Source organism: Piliocolobus tephrosceles, chromosome 9 (assembly GCF_002776525.5).
Source record: "Piliocolobus tephrosceles isolate RC106 chromosome 9, ASM277652v3, whole genome shotgun sequence".
Lineage (NCBI taxonomy): Eukaryota > Metazoa > Chordata > Mammalia > Primates > Cercopithecidae > Piliocolobus > Piliocolobus tephrosceles.
The window spans coordinates 28,356,139-28,375,544 of NC_045442.1; the positions used below are offsets into that span (position 1 = coordinate 28,356,139).

At 40.6% G+C, this 19,406-nt stretch overlaps 1 protein-coding gene across 1 annotated transcript in view; it reads right to left on the reverse strand.

The window, feature by feature from the left end:
- Positions 1-1,076: 1,076 nt before the first annotated feature.
- The window catches only part of SORCS3 (sortilin related VPS10 domain containing receptor 3), a 620,529-nt gene continuing 602,199 nt past the window's right edge, over positions 1,077-19,406 (reverse strand). Inside the window, exons 22-27 of the mRNA XM_023206212.2 lie at positions 18,638-18,750; positions 13,000-13,131; positions 10,654-10,753; positions 9,530-9,635; positions 3,855-4,015; positions 1,077-3,018 (exon numbers count right to left, since the gene is read on the reverse strand). Coding sequence (XP_023061980.2) covers positions 2,954-3,018; positions 3,855-4,015; positions 9,530-9,635; positions 10,654-10,753; positions 13,000-13,131; positions 18,638-18,750 — 677 coding nt within the window. The 3' untranslated portion in view covers positions 1,077-2,953. The remainder of the gene's footprint in view (positions 3,019-3,854; positions 4,016-9,529; positions 9,636-10,653; positions 10,754-12,999; positions 13,132-18,637; positions 18,751-19,406) is intronic.

Genomic DNA, 19,406 nt, shown 5'->3' on the forward strand with positions numbered 1-19,406 from the left:
TAAGAATTATATATGATTTTAAAATAAATTCCCAAATCAAAAGAAAACCACCTTTGTTTAGTTCTTTATCTTCAATTTAAGTGAAGAAAATACGATTGCAGAAGATTGAGCCAGTTTCCAAAATATGCAACTAAATTATCAACGAATGATTTCTGGTTTCTTAGATCCATGGAATGTTATCATATATTTTAAACACTAAAGACATAAGAAGAAACATCCAACTTACAGCCCTTATTCTGGGTGCCCAGTTTACATTTCCTTATTTACCTGGTGAAGAAGAGCCACCAATAAGCAAAGAACCAAAAAACGACATTTGCTGTTGGTTTCATGCATCGAACAGCTGGAAGAAGGAAAAAAAATGGACACATGTTGTTTTTCTCCTTTTCATTTCTCTTGCTTAAGTCTTCATACCTGACTTGGCGTTCTGTCATCTCTACCACTCATTGGGAACTGATATCAAACTCAAAGTCCTTGCAATTACAAAGTCCTTTGCTCAGAGGTCCCAGTCATATATATGTGTATAAAAATCTGTGACATGGGTTCAAATAGGTCATTTAGTGAAAGTGCTCCATGGGGCAGTCGAAAATGAATAGGCAGAGTAAATCAGATTATTGTTTCCAATTATAGCACCAGAGTAGAAAGAATCTACTTCTCTAGCCATGGAGGTTGAACTTGGCTGTGCGATTTTCTTTAGCCAACAGAATGTGGATGAGGATAGATAAAGTGACCATTTTGAGCCACGGCCTTAGAGACAGAGGGTTGTTCTACTGGCCTACTTGGAATTCTACAATCCACCATGAAAAAACATGGCCCTGTGTAGCTGCTGATTCCAGGATGATGATAATTCATGGAGCAGACTCAAACTATCTGAAACCTCCTTCCAGATCAGACCAGCAGAGCCTGGTCAGTCCTGATATGTTCATCCAAACCAGAGCCAACCTAAAGATTCATGAGCGAAAACCAAGTATCTGTTGTTATAAGTCATTCATTGTTTTCCATGTAGCATCACTGTAGCAATAGTTTATAGATACAGTGGATAAAGAAAACTCCCCAAAGAGAAAATTCAGCCAAGTATGTAGCTTTGATGTACAAAAATACATTTATTTTCAACAATTTCAAAACCACTGTCTTTTTTTTTTACAGTAGAAATATTCAAGTGGAACAATAAAACCAAGAACAGTATATGTACATATACTGTATATATAGATATGACTCATGCATTTGTATTCCAGTGTTTAGTACAAGTATTGCAATTGTCTGCCCCATTTAACCCTTGAAACAAAAAAGCAGGATCTTTAGAAATATTCCTAATACTGATCTATGCTGTAGCCAGCCAGATTTCTCTATATCACATTCTCTCTGTCTCACAAAGAAGAATGGGAACAACATCCCACAAAAATTAACAGGTACAAAATGTGGCCTTTCCTCCCATATATATACATTATATCATTTTCCAAAATAAGTGTGCTCAGGCTAAGCCTGAAAATAAAAATAATGCTTACAGCATGGCTTAACGTGACCCTATTGAAAAAAAACTGGTATGTGTAAAGGTGTGAAGGGGCTGAGGTGCTGGAAAAGCTAACAGGCTTTGAAAGTCACTCACCCTAGAGGCAAAAACTACCTTAAGGGAACTGAAGGCAGACATTTGACTTTAAGGAAGTTGTGTACATCTGACAAGCAAATAGCACAGCTTTGCTAAAATTGCCTTTGACTAATATCATTAAAGGCTAGACCCCTACTTGGCCTGGAGAGTTTTGCATGAACTCGTTAATTCCACAAATGCCTCCTCCCTTCCAACCTCTTTAACTCCTCCCATGCCAAGAGACATTCACTGGGCTTTACTTAGTGCCCAGGGGACTTTTCTGAGCTCAGAATAGCCTGAGAATTCACCACAAGCATTATACATTTTCATAGAATCCAATTGAAAAACAGATTGTCATTTTAAGATCTACTGACTGACTGCCTTCTTTAGAAAAAAATATTTTCTCAGACTGATAAATATCAAGTTTTTCCTTTTAGAGAGGAAGCTGTTTTCCCCTATCTGGGTCTCAGTATGAAGCCTTTCTAGTGGGCCTCTTCTTCACTTTTCATGTCATTCTTGGAACAAAACGACTGCCATGTTCTATGATGTCACTAGAGTCCTTCCTTTATCAATTGCCCCAGAGAAGGCCCTCCCCCCGCCCCCCTTTATATACATAAGTAGAAACCAGCTATGGCATGGACAAGGAGATGCAAGAGTTAAGTGTGACAGACAACAGGAGAGCATCCAAACCCAATGCATCCAGCAGGCCTGGCGGGTTGGTCAGCTCTGAGGGCCAGTGCGTAAGCCAACACACGCATCTTTCTTTTTTCTGTTTTCTTTTTTACTAAACATTAAATTATTTCTTAGGAAATAAAAAGCTATTTACATTGTAATTATATACAATAAGCCATCTGTAGCCTCATTAGGGACATGCACAAGGCAGGGCCTCTTTTACAAAGTTGTGCACGCTTTCTGCAGCTACATCCACCCCCACCAACCTACTTCCTGCGGATCTACCTGGGAAATGATCTGTGTTGTATGTGCGTGTGCTGGGGGAAGGGGAGAGTGTTGGTGATTCTGCTGTGGGGATGAGAGGTTCACAAAAAGCCAACCCAACTTAAATTTTGAAAAAAGGGAGACCACAAGGCAAAAGAAAGTCCTGAAGCTACCAATGGCAGAGTAAAGCGAGGAGGCTGTGGGAAGATGCATCCTTTGCTCTTAGCACAAATACAGCCATTTATTCCCTTTGTCTCATTTCAATCAGCTAAGAATGCCCTTCTCTCCCAAAGCTAGGCATTGGCCTGCTATTTATGAAGGGGCCCTTGGTAAACAAAAGGTAAAAAAGACATTTTTATTTTTCCATAATAATAGTAATAGTAATCATCAAAAATAAAAAGTCGGAAAGGTGGTTGACCACGTGGCTTGCTGGCATTAAACACTAGTGCAGTTGGGGATCTCCTTTGTGCTTTCGCTGTTTGCAATGGTGGCAATGCCTCCTGCAGGGAAGAGAAGACACGGGGAGAAATGGATGTGAGTTCCACAAGGGCAGGGATCTTTGTTTTACTCACTGCTAAATACCAAGCCACCTAGAAGAGGTGCTTAATAGGAATTTATTTAAAAGGCACCTGGATATCCTTACCTATCAGCTCACTGGCTTATGTCATCCATGCCTAACGTATGCTACCTCCTACACTAACACACAGGTGGGATCAAGACATTGACTGCCATCTTACATTCTATTGAACAACAGTAACAGCCAATGTGTATTGAAACTTACTATGTGGCAGGCACTGGGCTAATGACGTAACAGCATGTAATTATGACAACAGTCTTAGAATTGTTTTTTTTTTTTTTTTTTTTTTTTTAGGTATTACACAGAAATAGAAACGAATCGTAAGTACTACTACTCCCATTTCACAGATCAGGAATTTGAGGCACAGAGAGGTCACAGACGTAGTAGATTAGCAGAGCAAGAAGAATGGACCCAGGGCTATCTGATGCCAGATTCCACATTCATGTAATTATTAGTAAGGACATATAATACTTTTGCTTTATAGAAAAAGAAGAAAAATCCCAACAGGAATGGGCAGTTGACTTCATCCCTACCCCACTCAGACTCCAGCACTTCCAACCCTGATTGACTTCTAAGGGAAAAAAAAATCTACCAATTTCATGTGGCCAGAGGTGGCAGACAAATTTAAAACATGACTCTGTCACTGTAGGTGGTTGTTTGTCCCCACCCTCCAGTCCAGTAGTGTATGGAGGACAGATGAAGCGGGCCAGTGTTTAGAGGACACAGGACAGAGGAGTTTAGTGGAGCAGGAGCATGTACCTATGACCCGCGTGTCCAGTTCTTTGTCCAGCAGCTCCTCAGGCTCCGTGAAGTCACTGAGTGTGATTTTCGGGGCGTTTTCACTTTGGCTCACTGACCCAATCATTTCCTGCTCCTTGTCATGTTGGACTTGAGCGTAGATGTTAATCCAAGGGATTTTCCTACATGGGACAGGAGCAAAATCAGATTAAGATCACAGGGCGTGCCAAACTTGGGCAGCTGGAAGTCCTGGGGGATAAGAGGAGGAAGAAGCTATTAGTAGGAAGGGTCCATGTCAGGAAAGATACTGGTAAGCCCAGAGACAATGAGGCCACGAGGTCAAGGAACACAAAGCCAGCCAGGAACCCAGATGCCAGGGAAGATGTAAACCACAGAACTCTCTGAGGAATGCACCTTTTCCTGTGGGTAAAAAACAGGGTGCAGCACACCAACATGGCACAAGTATACATATGTAACAAACCTGCACGTCATGCACATGTACCCTAGAACTTAAAGTATAATAATAAAAAAAAAAAAACAAGCAGATATAAACAAAAGGGCAGTTAGATACTAAAACTCTGTAAATATTTACCTGGTATTAAGTTTTTAAAGGAGCTGGACTTTAAGACTCAAAGTGTGTACGGACTGAAAAGTCACCTATTTCTAAGGTTGCATCAATTTAATCAAGTCACATTGGCTTCCTTTATAAATAGTCAAGAAATAATATATTCATAGCCTTTGCTACAATTTTCAGAGCATCAGTTATGGGGTAAGTATCTTAAATACTTTGATAGTTTCCTCATCTGTTCAATGGAGATGACAATTGCTTCTTTTTGGATTTTGGAGGTGATTAAGGATTAAGAGAAGCTAAATAGCTCCATTCAAAGACACAAAAGTAGTAGATGGGGTTTGGAAACACAAAGCAGACTAGCTTGGGGTTGGAGAAGTGAGTGGGTTCACACTTAAATCTTCTTGAGGCATTCACCTTCTGACCCATCTTCATTATCTCCTCACACATGGTGTGTTCCAGCCTCGGTAGCCTCCTTTGTATTCCTTTAATTCAGTGTTTCTCAAACATTAACATGCTTAAGCATCACCCAAGTCTTCCTTAAAATGTGAATTGTGGTTCTGTAAGTCTAGACTGGATGGATTGAGATTCTGCAATTCTGCCAAGCTCCCAGGTGATGCTTATGCTGCCAATCAGTTGGAGACTCAAATTTTGAGTTACAAGACTCTAATAGAAGCAGCTCTTCAACATCTTGGGGACTTAGAATCAACTGTTCCCTCTGCCTGTAACACACTCCCCTCTGCTCTTCTCAGAGCTTGGCTTACATGCATCTCTGAGAGGCTTCCCCTGACCATCCAGCTTTCCATTATAAACATGTAACAATGGGACACTGCCTATATAAGAAATAAATATGGTGTTGGTTTAGGGTGATGTCATAGGCAATGTTTATTGACTTGTTTTCTGTCTTTCTGTCCCACTGGACTAAAAGCCCCATGTAGGCAAGGTCTGTGTTTTCTATCCTCTCCGCTATCCACCTGGCTTAGTACAGTGTTTGGCACATAGTTAACATTTATTAAGCATTTTTTGAATCAATGAATAAATTGCCTTAAATCCTGTGCTCTTTCTACTTTACTATATTATATTCATCAATAAAAGGATTATATTTTCATCTTAGAATATCACTTCTAGAAGAGACCCCTCTTACCTCATCAAAGGATAAGGAAATTAGACTAAAGTCTAGACATCTCACAAAGCCAATTACTAGCATAGATACCACTGAAACTTGGGACATTGGACACACACCCCAATCCAGGACATCCTTTGCATCTCTAAAGGAAAATCACTTTGTCGTCCTTGTGCCAAGCGGTGGTATTCTCAAGCTTCTACATTCCCCTATCTGCTCCAACTCCAAATTACGCAAAATGTGGAAGCACTTAATACGGGTTTCCTGCAGCTAATTCAGAAGAAAAAATCTGAAAATAGGTTTAAAACACTTACTGGCTTCTAATTATTTTTTACATTCAGTTTTCTAGTCTTTAATGTTTGCTTTCCATACATTAAAGGAGGTGTCCCCATGACCCCTACTGGTCTAAACCAGTTTAATATAATTTACAAGAGCCCAAAGTGAACAGCACCCATGTGAGGCAGCACACTAGGCTCTCTAAACGCGTATAATTAAAAATGAATGCTGGCCTTTATATTCTTTTTTATATAAATGAAAATACAGTCTAGTAACTTAGATTCCTCTCAACCATAAAAGTACGTATTGCTCATGAAGGTTGGGACCAACTGCAATATTATTAGGTGCCGGGGGTGCTTAAACCAGTCCTGATCACCTAAGTCTGTGTACTACACAGGTGTAACCAGAGTCCACTGCCTCCCCTTTCCTGCTTTGCTCACAATACCTATGAGGATTTGGATAAACTTGCCCTTATAGAGATTATTCACTTTATTTCAATTTCCAAATAACACATCTAAAAACTGGCATATTTTTCATCTTTTTGCAATCGATGGTTGGAAGTGAATAAATTTTGTATCTCAATTTGCAGAATTTTAAAAATTTGTCAAGTTGCTTTTCATTTCTTAACACATCTGCGTGTGGGACTGTTGAGAATATAAGTCTGAACTCCAGTTCTGCATACAAGGAATGTGGAAAATGAAGAGATCAAGAGACATGTCTTGGACCAACATCCATACAGGTTTAAATAAGAGGAGTAACATAGATAGGCTCAAGTCTCCCTCTTAAAAAAAAAAAAAAAAAATCCTAACTGCAGTTTGTATCCATTTGTATCCATTTATCCATCTATTATGAGTGTTAGAAGCCTGTAGGAGGAAATTTAGAGACAGCAAAGTGGGGTTTGGACTATAAGGAAAGCCCTACTAAAAAAAGACTGGAAGGAATATAGAAGCTCAAATGTTTTCCTGGATAGAGAAAAAGCAGATATTCAGTTATGGAAAAAAATTCTTGTTAGGCAGTCTTCAGAAAGAAAAGCCATCTCATCATGATTTTTAATTATATTACTTGAGATATCAGAAAATAGCAGTCACTATCCAAGAGCAAGAGAGACTGCAAGAGGCCAGGTGATATTCATTTAAAGGAAGCTTGGGGCTCATAGTAATTCTATTCTCTTTTTCCATGTCATGTAAGCACTTGGGATACTGAGATCATTTCCAGTGCCTGGCACACAGGAAGTACTCAATAAATGTTTGTAGGATGAATGAATGTCTTAATGTGTTAATACTGGCAATTACAGAGAGGAAGTTTTGGATCTGGAAACTCAGTATGGCCAATGATCTGGACACAGAAACAGAAATGTCTTTACACTAAACTGTGCTGCTCAACAGAGCGTTTAATGGCCAGGTGTTGCTATTTACACTTAAATTAATTAAAGTTAAATGTAATTAAAATTCAGTTCCTCAGTCAGACTACTGGCTACTATATTAGATAGTACAGATGATGGAGCATTTTAAACATTGCGAAAGTTGTATTGGATAGTAATGAAAGAAGCAAAGGAGACCCTGGGAATCCAGGGCTAGGAACCTGACCTCTGTACTTGTTGCAAGCCAGGCGCACTTCATGTTGCCATTACTGGGGTTCCATGTGATGAGTGGGGAAAGCAGAACAAAAAAATAAAAGAAAATCCAACAGAATTTCAACCAAACGGCTTGAGCATTGGGAGTAAAACTTCCACGAAAAGTAGACAGAAAAGTAAAGGTTAACTGATGACTACTCTTAACTGATGCTGCTATTGTCCAGTTTGACTGGAGTTTATTTCTGGTGGCCTCAGCTGCATGATTCACTGTCAGGGACATAGAAAATGTGGGCTGATACCTGGGAACTACAAAGGTAGAAGTTTTTTAGAGATGTCATTAGCTGGCATGGATTCATTATTAAAGTGTACAGATTTAGAGATGCCTACATTAATAAGTTGACTGTCTAAGGAGTTTAACAGCATTTCAAAAAACAAAAACGAAAACAAACAAAAAAAAAAAACAAAAGTTGTCCAAGTCACAGTATAAGTGATCCTTAAGTATCCTTACTTTGGATTGATCTGACACAAAAGCCTCTTTACAGGACTTCTATTGGCCCTTGTCCTCAGCAACTATGCTGCTCTGGGAGTCAGAGATGAGACATTTGGTTTAGTTGATTGTCACGCCCAGCAACACCAGGCTTCTCCACAATCAAATTCTTGGCTGAGTGAAAAGTGAAATGTTCTTTGCATATAATTGAAGTACATCTATAAATAAATGGGTGTTGTCTTAACCAGGCTGTTTCTATATTGAACCTTTTCTCACTTTGTGACATAAAGATTTTATCCACCTTTAAAAGGGAACAGGGGTATGGGGGCTGACACATCTTGATCCAAGAGGACATGAACCCACATACTGGTCTATAAATTGAGTAGGAAGGTGAATCTCACTCTGTCCTTCTAGAGAGTGCGGAGGGTGTTGATAGAATTCCTGCTGCTGCAGCTAATGCTGAGAGCTTTATTGAATTAAACTGATGTTTTTAAGCAACTGAAATAGCCACTAAAGGAGACATAAGCAGGAAGAAGGGGGGGCAGGAAAAGTCAGGCACCTTTACCACTGATCTCTACCAAAACCTAAAAGCATTATCTTTAGTTCCTGGAAAGACTCCAGGACTAAAAGATGCTTTCAAACTCATCTGACAATAATTAATGACGTTTTTACTTTACCCAGGCTTCCCAGGAAGCACATTTCTAGGCCACCGATAAAATTTCTAAGGGCCTATTATGTGACAGTTTATGGCACAGAGGGCATCTTTGGCAGGCATGTGCTTTGTTATTTATAATAGTGTAGCTTTGTTGATTACTTAGTACATAGCACCTATACGCATTATGACATTTAAATCATATAGCAAACCTATAAAATATTATTGCTCTTCCCATTTTACTAATGAAGACATTAAGACTTAGAGAGGCAAATACAATTGCCCAAGGTTACAAATGCTAAAAGTTAAAATTGGGTCTTATTTCAGAGTTTATTCTCTTAAGTAGTATACATCCTAGTAGAAGTTATAATTTGAATGTTGGTACAAAATTATTGATTTCAATTTTATGTTTCTAATAAGTATCTTGTTATATCACCCCTTCTGTGGCTTTCAAAAATAATTTCTCAAGACGTGGAGTTTTGTTCTCCTAATCAATTTCCCTTTAGAATAGGAAAAAGATGGAGAGGGATGATAGTTGAATATGTTTAGCATGCAAATTTAAAGAGAGATGCTGAATAGCTGCAACAGGGGATAAAAAAATGCATTGGTGTCTCTACATGTGTGTATCAGATTTTAGCTGCATTTTCTCTATTTAACCACCTGAATGGATATTGATCCATATAGGAAGATCTTCTGAATATATAAGACCTTACTTTAGAAATTTGATTGAGGTTTGAAAACCCCTTACATTTCTCTTGAAGATAATAAATTGATTTCATTGGCCAGTCTTTATTTACCTAATTCATTATACCTATAAATCATAATAGATAGAGTTCAGAGTCTCAAACCCTTTTATTCCGTGACCCTCAACCATTCTTGCTTTTACCCATTGTCAAACAGAAGTTCAAGGAGAATTAAAACCACATTCTTGTGATGAGTTTAGTAAAGTTAGTTATAGGAAGAATCATTTGCAATGACCCCAGCCACACTACTAAATTGAAAGATAATAGCACATACCTTTTAAACTTGTAGATCAAAAACACAGCCAGGCCAACAAATACCACTGATAACAGCATAAGCATGGCTGAGCTGCTGTGCCCAGCACTGGAGTCCACCAATGGAGCTGGGAAAGAAGAACAGATAAGGAAAAGAACACATATGCTCACTTGGAAGCTGTTAGCTGGAGGGAGTATTCATTGCAGGAAGGAGGCCACTGACCTTTATCCTTATGTCTAGTCTCCAATTCCCCTGCCTGATAGCTGGGTGCAGAAAGTCTAGCTTCAATGATGACAATGGTACCTGAGTACAGCTTCTTAGGGAAAGTAAACTTCTCTGTTCATCCTGGTGAAACCTGCTAGTTCTTGGTCTAAATTGAACAACGTATGTCCAGCTCAGGGGAGTGGAATACAGTCTCCAGTGCTCTTTCTCTTAGATAGCCTGCATGCCTGTCACCAAAATTACAGGGAACCCATTTGAAATTTTGGGTTAAGTACTAATGCAGTGTTTCATTCTCTTCCTTCCCTCTGTTCTCATAAAAACCCACTGGATGGGCACATTTGTGACCTACACATTGGAAAAGTCTGACATTATTAAGAACTATTTAGTAAACAGGTTCTCCCAGACAGCACAAAGTAGATGTCCCATAGGACATGCCTTTTTAGATTTTTTTCATAAATAAGCTAACTAGAGTTTGTTCCTGTTTCTACTTTGACTCACACATTGTAAACTAAAGGGAGTTTTAAAGTTCTGTGGCCTACCATCCAAGATTCATAAAATCAAATAATCATATGCATGAAGAGAGCTAGAGGACTATCCAATATAATCCCATTTGCCACAGACAAAATAAAGAAATAAACAAACAAACAAATGAATACGGTTAAGACCCAAGGAAACTGTAGGTTTTCTCCAAGACCATCTAGGGATTCAATGGCAAAGCTACTCCTAAGAAAGTCTTCTTGCAGGGCGCCTTCAGAACAATGTGACTGATGTGAACAATCCTTCTGAACCCATAACTACAAAAAGGACCCTTCTACAAAGCCAATTTCAGGCATTATGGAGCAGGGTTTCATGATTCTCTCCTCCTTTTCTCTCTGGGATAACAAATCATCTTTCCCATTTCCCTAGTTCCCAGTGGCACTCACCTAACGTCAGCTGTGTGACATACACAATGACTTGTACCCCCGGCTTCAGCTCAAACTGGACCAAATTTTGGTTGAGAGCATTAAACAGTGTTTCTACAATCTGGAAAAAAAGACAGGATGCACGGGGTGATATGACATGCAATGATGCTCCCTCATGGAATAAGAAACCAAGGAGAAGGTCAATAGGTAAAAAGTCACCGTGGTTCAATTAGGGATAAGATATTGGGACATATTTATCTATGTGGTCCTCACAGCCCTTGGAGCCTTGTGAGACCAAGGAAGTACAGTTGACCCTTGAACTATACAGTTTTGAATTAAGCAGATCCACTTCTATGTGGATTTTTTCAACAAAATGTGGATGGAAAATACAGTATTCTCAGGATGTGAAACTTGCATATACAGAATATAAAGAGGCCCAACTACTTCTTCTTCTTCTTCTTCTTTTTTAGATGGAATCTCACTCTGTCACCAGGCTGGAGTGCAGTGGCATGATCTTGGCTCGCTGCAACCTCTCCCTCCTGGGTTCAAGCGATTCTCCTGCCTCAGCCTCCTGAGTAGCTGGGATTACAAGCACGTGTCACCACCACACCAAGCTACTTTTTGTATTTTTAGTGGGGACGGGGTTTCACCATGTTGCAGAGGCCCAACTTCTTACACGCAAGTTCTGCAGGGCCAACTGTAGGACTTGAAGATGCACAGATTTGGTATATCAGAAGTCCTAGAACCATTCTCCTGTGTGTACTGAGAAACAACTATAGATGGTAATATTTGCTTATTCTGGAGAGGAGAGTGAGAGACAGAAAGGCATGCCTATAGTCACTGGTGAGTTTGAGCTATAATAGACATAGGTGTTTCATTCAATTCCTAGTTCACTGCTCTTTTATCCGTGCCTTTATAACACTCTAAAAAGATCTGTTATGGGTTCCAATGAAAGAAGTTCAACCCATCATTAGCTCTGTAATCTGATTAAGTCATACACACAGGGGATGTAGGCCCCTGCCAGGATTTAAGCAGGCACATATACTCCCAGTCCACTCCTCTGCGTTTTCTATCTTAGAGACAATGGGAAGCAAACATCAAAGCAGAAGCTGCCTCCTTTTTATGGGATAATTTTTGTTCTTTACTTTTCCCTAGCAAGTCTCAGAACACATAACATCGATTTAATCACTCTGTAATTCCCACATGAAAGCTGAGGCCGACTTAGGCTGTTGTCCCTCTTATCTCGCTGTATGCGCCTTAATATCACAGCTGCTATTCATCACTGTAATTACCTATTTATCTAAATGGATGGATATTGTAGCTTCCAAATATAGTTCACACTGCCACTTGCTATTTCAGAATAAAGAGGTCTTGTAAAAGTGATGTATGCATTGAGAAGCTAAATTTATTTCTGGCCAACTTCAATATGCAACCCTGCAATGCAAGAAATTATTTCTCAGAGAAACTGCAATCACATCTGTACTGCTCAAGGTCTGTGGATGGCTGTGAGGATGGGGTGACGGCCAGTGAGTATCACAGGGACACAAAATATGTCTGTACAACGATTACCTCATATGGGAGCAAATGTGTGTGATTCATGCCGATTTTCTGCAGCCTCATGCTCACTTATTTCTACTTCACCTGACTTAGCATCATGAGAAAGAAAGGAAGGATGAAACAGTGCAGACATTAAGACCTCAGGAGGAATAGAGGATGAAAAGGAGAAACACAAGTCCTGTCATTCCCTTTACTTCCAGGACAGTGTGCAGATCACAGTATAGTTCTATATGCCCATTTGATAAGAACGGTAAATCACAATCCCTTTTGGAAATGTTGCTTCCTTAAAGTAAAGTGAGGCAATACATCCCTCTCCAAAAAATCGTGTTTGAAAGCAGTTCACTTTCTCCCCAGAAGCAGAACTTAAAAATTGGCCAGGATCTTTAGAGGCTAGTGCAGTTTAAAGACAAGAGGCACAGAGTCCCAGAAATAAACAAGGAAATTCAAATTCCCCTCTTTCTCTCTCTGTTTCTCTCTCTCTCTCTGTTTCTTTCTTTCCTTCTCTCTCTCTCCCTCCTGTTCCCCTTCCTCTGCACCCCAGGAGGAGTCATTGGGAGGGAGACATGAGCTGGCACAGGGATATCAGACATTGGAATGAATAATGCCAGGGGTGCCATTCCTTCCTGAGTAGCTGAATGTCCAGTCTATTTGCACCTGTATTTACTCTGGGTAAGGGTGATCGCTCTTCAAAACCTTGGCTGTTGGGGCAATGGAAGAGAGCCTGTCTCCCTTTCTTGCTGAAAACAGTTTTGTGCCCTCTCAGGGTGTAGGGTGCAGGCAAGGGTCCCAGCCAGATTTGCTTTCACTTACTTGTTCCAGGTCCCCTTCGTTGCCTATCCTCCTCTCTGTCAGGTTCTTGGGTGGGAGAATGAAGAGCTCTGCTGAAGTGGGGAGGCCAGGGAACAAGGCAATGAGGATCTGGTCCTCTGGGACGCTGGTTACCTGCAAAGATGTTCAGACAAAGAGAGGTTGTGGAGGAACCAGCCCTCCTCAAATCAATGACAAGAGCAGAGTGTGCACAGCCAGAGGGCTCATATGCATTTTTCAAATGCAGCTTTTTAGGCACAGGCTCCAATATACATTCAGGCTTTCTTTCAGTTTTTCCCTTAGATCTGCTAGGTAAAACATTATTAGTTTCACCACCTCCTCTGCTCTTATATACATTTTCACTGAAACTAGAATGGTATTACAAATGATTTTTAAAACATTATTTGCTGGGAACATTTGCAAAAGTTCCTCTCATATTTTCCATTTTTTCTATGAGGGCTAGAACGTCTGGCTGAAACACAGGCTGGGTGCAAATGAGGAAAAAGAAGTCATAAACAAACATGGGAAAATGAAAATTTAAAGAAAGCCAAGCAACACTTGCTTTCACTTATTAAAGCAGGATTTTTTTAAGTGTAATAGCTAATATTGGTAAGACTGCAGTGAAGGAAGTTCCCTCATTTGGCGCTGGCAGTGCTAGAAATTGATACATATTGCCAATTTGTTTTCTGAAAGACTTAATTTAAAGGCCATAAAAATATTCATACCCTTCAGTCAGTAACTGTAACTTGGTGAGTTTGTTCTAAAGACATGATCCAAAATATAGGAAAAGCCATATGCAGGAAAAAATACAACATTACTTATAATAGCAAATAAATGGGAAAACCTCCAGTATTCAAAAAAATTAAGTAAATACTGGTATAATCACTTGATAGAATATTATGCTACCATTAAGATGATAATGAGTACTATGAGACAACATAGAAAAATACTTATGATAGCTGCATTCCAATCTATTTCCTTACATTTCTTTGGTTACAACTCTATAAAAATACAAATGTATAGAAGAAAAAAAATAACAAAATACTAAACGTTGTTAAGAGGCTGAGAACACGAGTGGATTTTTCTATTCCTGAGTGGTTAGTAAAATAATGATATTGCTTTTGTGATAAACACTTAAGAGTAAGCTTCTGTCTGAAGGCAAATTTGTAAAGAAAACAGGATGCAGAGTTCTCCCCCGTGAAGGGTAAGCTTGTTCTTTCCTGTGTGTCTCCTGAGGATCTTTTATCCAGAACACCACCCACCACCTCTTCTGCCAATCCAAATATATAATTTGTGAATGAGGTGAAATACCCCCATCCTCCAAGAAGTGGCCCCTGACTATCTCTATCTGCAGTGATCTCCTCCACGTTAGCCTCCCACCCCAAACACCTCCAAAGGACCATGTCCACTGCATTTCAGAGATATAGATCATGTCCACCGTGACACATGATTACATCTATCTGGTGCAGTCTTTTCTCAGATAGACCCTGATGTGGTTAGGCTTTGTGTCCCCACCTAAATCTCATCTTGAATAGTAATTCCCAGAATCCCCAGGTGTTGAGGGAGGAACAAGGTGGAGGCGATAGAATCCTGGGGGTGGTTTCCCCATCCTCCTGTTCTCATGATAGTGAGTTCTCATGAGAGCTAATGGTTTTATAAGGGGCTTTCCCCCCTTCGCTCTGCCACTCTTCTCTCTCCTGTCATCCTCTGAAGAGGTGCCTTCTGCCATGACTGTTAAGTCTCCTGAGGCCTCCCCAGCCATGCAGAACTGTGAGTCAGTTAAACCTTTTTTCTTTATAAATTACCCAGTCTCGGGCTTTTCTTTATAGTGGTTTCAGAATGAACTAATACAGGTTCTTATGGTGTGATTGCCCAGATATTTCTGTCTGGGGTCTCACTGTTCCAAAGAACGCTTGACACAGAGTAAAAATTAAATAAACAGTTGCTAGATCGAAGGTTGAACAGAAGTGGAGAGGTTGGTTGTTTTCCATTTGCTCAGCTCTGATTCCTATTTGGAATAAGGCTTACAGATTGGAGTGAACTCTCAGGGATGTGACAAAGAAAAGTGAAAGAGCCAGTCTGCAGGAAAGTAAGAAGCAGCAGTCAGAAGCCTAAAGAGTCCACCAACCAGGGAGGCATCCTCTTAACACCCTTAGGTGGTGAGCTAGATGCCTCAGCATCCTTTCAAAGCATGATCTTGAGTAGCATTAAGTCTCAATGCCCAAGTCCATAAGGCTGGGGGCCTTCACCTAACCTTAAAGCAAGTCTCAGGAGGCCAGACTAAGGGGTGAAATGCAGAGAATCACCCAAGAATCACCCAATGCAGCGAAGGGGGGCGGGGGTGGTGAGTTTATTAATGCCTTGACTGGTGTGACCCTTTGTCTCAGGAAAGAACAATGTCAGGGAGTGTCCGTCCATCAAGACCCTTAGAGGGACCTTGGAGCAATGTATCTAGATTCATTTAACCCAACCAAAGGGACATATGAGTGATTGGTCCTTGTGAGATTTGAGGCCTGAGAATCAACTGAAAGGACTGATTATTATTATTGCAATTACCAAATTATTTCCTACAAAGCTAGTATGTTTTTAATGACTATAACCATACATAATACAACCCTATTCTGGATGCCTTGCAACCAAAGACATATGCTATGATCTGAATGTTTTTGCACCCCCCACTTCTATTCATCTGTCAAAACTTAACATCCAACGTGATGGTATCAGGGTGGGGCCTTGGGAGGTGATTAGGTCATAAGGGTGGAGCCCTCATGAATGGGATTAGTGCCTTTATAAAAGAGACCCCAGAGAGCCACCTTGCCCTTTCCACCATGTGAAGACACAGCAAGAAGGTTCTATGAATAAGGAAAGAGGCTTTCACTAGACATCAGATCTGCCAGCATCTTGATCTTGTACTTCCTCACCTCCAGAATTGTTAGATATACACTTCTGTTGTTTATAAGCCACCCAGTTTATGGAACCTTGTTATAGCAGCCCAAACAGACTAACACAGCATACATAACAGTCTCATTCTCATCTCTTTTTTTCTTTTTTCTTTTTTTCTGAGACAGAGTCTCACTCTGTTGCCCAGGCTGGAGTGTACTGGAGCAATCTCGGTTCACTGCAACCGCCATTCTCCTGGATTCAAGCAATTATCCTGCCTCAGCCTTCTGAGTAGCTGGGACTACCCACATGCGCCACCATCTCCGGCTACATTTTTTTAATTTATTTTCGTAGAGATGGAGTTTCACTGTGTTGCCCAGAGTGGTCTCAAACTCCTGAGCTCAGGCAATCCACCTGCCTCGGCTCCCAAAGTGCTAGGATTACAGGCATGAGCCACCACTCCCACCCCTCATTCTCATCTCTTTCTATGAACAGTCTCTTTGTAAAAAGATTTGAAGTGTAGTTACTCTTATAGACCACTCCATACAGGAATGCTCCTATGTCATTCTCTTCTATTTATTCTTCTTCCTATCTGTCAGCTCCTTCTCCATGTCCTTCCTGGATCTTTCTCCTCTGCCTTGGGGAACCACCAGCAGCGTGTCTGCCTTGTTCTCTAACTCCTCTTTGGAGAGCCTAACAACCGCCACAGCCTCTTCTCTTACATCTCTCCCTCCAGCATGAACCTCTGCTTCATCTTCAGATCCATATTTTCAATCCTCCTGGTCATCTTCACCCAATTGTTTCTCACGTGCTCCAGACTTATATTAAAAGTCAAATCATTATTGTTTCCCAAGCGTGCTTCTCCTACACAGTCCCTATCTTGATTAATGTAAGGCCATCTCCTACCAGCTCTTGTCATCAGAGAATTTCTCTCTCTCTCTCACCCACACTGCATTTCCTTAGTCACCAGTTATATTGTTCAACTTTTTAAGCAGCCTTTACCTCTTCTTCTTGAGAAGAATAAGGAATACCTTATATTCCTGGCCTAGATAACTTCAGTGATCTTTTAGCTGGTCATCTTTTGTGAAACGTCTCCCCCACTATGTTCCCTTCCTACCCCAGCTTGTCCTCTGCATTGCCACCAGAATGGGTTCCTGACATATAAACCTATTCTCTCACTGAAATAAAAAAACAATACTTTTCATACTCCCCAGTGCCTTCAGAATAGATGCCAAGCTTCTATTGGTCGCTCAGACCCTACACAATATGACATAAGCATCCTAGCTCAAGTTTAGCTGCACCTGCCCTTATAACCTACAAACTAGCTACGCTAAACTCTTTTCCATTTCCCAGATATGTTGTACTCTTTTTTTTTTTTTTTTTTTGAGATAGAGTCTTGCTCTGTCACCAGGCCAGAGTGCAGTGGCACAATATCTCGGCTCACTGCAACCTCCGCCTTTTCGGTTCAGGTGATTCTCCCTCCTCAGCCTCCCGAGTAGCTGGGACTACAGGCACACACCACCACAGCCAGCTAATTTTGTACTTTTAGTAGAGACAGGGTTTCACCATGTTGGCCAGGATGGTCTTGATCTTTTGACCTCAGGTGATCCACCTGCCTCAGCCTCCCAAAGTGTGCTGTACTCTTTAAATAGTCCATGACTTTGCACATGCTGTTCATTCAAATACCATCCTGCCCCTGTTAACTGACATTTATCCTTGCAAACACAGTTCAAGTATTCTCTCCAAAGACTTCCAAGGGTTCAACAAGTATTTATTGAGTTGCAAATCTGTGCCAAGTCTTCATGTCCCTGGATAGCGTGAATCACACTGTTCTCTCTGCCCCACAGAGATGCTGGCCATGCCTCTAGCTTAGAGCTGCTTACACATTAGACTTATTTCTACATTTCAATTGACCATGTTTTATTCATCAATATATTCTAGTGCCTACCTCTGAGAAAATGTTTAACAAAACCCTTTTACTTTCTCTAAGGCAAATTTGACCTTGGATTAACTCTGTAATTCTATTACCCTGCTGGAATGCTCTCTTTCTTGGCCTGTAGCCTTCTGAGTGCAATCTATGGCCAATGGTAGTCTTGTGAGTATAAATGTTTGGTTAGGAAGACCCTCTTGGTGAACAAAGAGCCAGACAAGTGCATAATATTAGCAAAAACTCAGTGAGTGGTCCATCCATTAGGGCATTAATGGGATCAAGCCCCTGTCTCAGAAAAATTCTTAATAAACAGTGGGCCAGTTTCCTTCTTCAAACATTGAACTAGACTCTCTTTTATACTTCTCTCCTCCTTTTTAATCCTACAATTCTTTCTTCTTCTTCTTTTTTTTTGTTAAAGTCTTGCTTTGTCACTCAGGCTGGAGGGCAATGCTGCAATCTCAGCACACTGCATCCTCTACCTCCCTGGTTCAAGCGATTCTAGTGCCTCAGCCACCTGAGTAGCTGGGATTACAGGTGTGCACCACCACATCCTGCTAATTTTTGTATTTTTAGTAGAGATAGAGTTTTGTTATGTTGGCCAGGCTGGTCTTGAACTCCTGGTCTCAAGTGATCTGCCTGCCTTGGCCTCCCAAAGTGTTGGGATGACAGGTGTGAGCCACTGCGCCCAGCCTCTTCTCTCTCTTTTTACAGAGAAATAATCTTTATCTAATCGTGGAATGCAGTTTTAATTCATGCCAATGTATTGTGGACCACACCATCTAGTTCTTTTCTTTATTTGCAAGAACTTAAACAAAGATAAAGCCAACTTACTTTAACCAGAGTTCGCTTGATGACATTGCCAATATCTTGTCTCCACTCAGGAATGTCAGGATTGTGGTAATCCAGATTAGGAGAGAATGATAAAAGCTGGGACTGGAAATATTCTGCAAGGAGAGAGAGTGTTCAGGTGAGGCTAGGAGAGTGAGAAGAGAGAGGGTGTGACAGGTGTGGGGCTCCACCACCACTGTGCTTTCGGTAAAGCATCTACTGCTTCACCAGGCTTCTGCTAGAATTCCTCGTTCTCAGCTTGTTTACTGACTTCTGAAATAAAGTAGAATTTGGTGATTAGAAGTAGATTTGTGCTCCTACCAGTTTTGTTAGTGCCTAAGATCTTAAGCCTTTCTTTCTGTATATTCTCTGCAATGAAAGACAAATATGAAACTCCAGAAGGAGACTTCTGCTCCCGTAGGTGGTACCATGCAGAGCCAACACAAAGCATTACCAATTTGGGCTTGGTTGGAATAGAGTCTTTTCACTTCTCCTTCCTTAATCGCTTTGCCCATTGTGCTAGAAACTGCCTCTGAGGGTTAGAAAATAGGTTGAAACTTTGTATCTTGAGCTGGTTGGTGAGTATACAGGTGTATTCACTTTGTGGTAATTCATAAAACTAAATACTTGTGCCCTGCACACTTCTGTATAAAACTTACAATTCAATTAAAATGTTTACTTTCAAAGAAACACACAAACCTTCCATGTGCCCCTCGAAGAGCCTGACAAGCAAGTTTGCAGAAAGGTAGGAAAAGGAATTTACCTGGTGTGA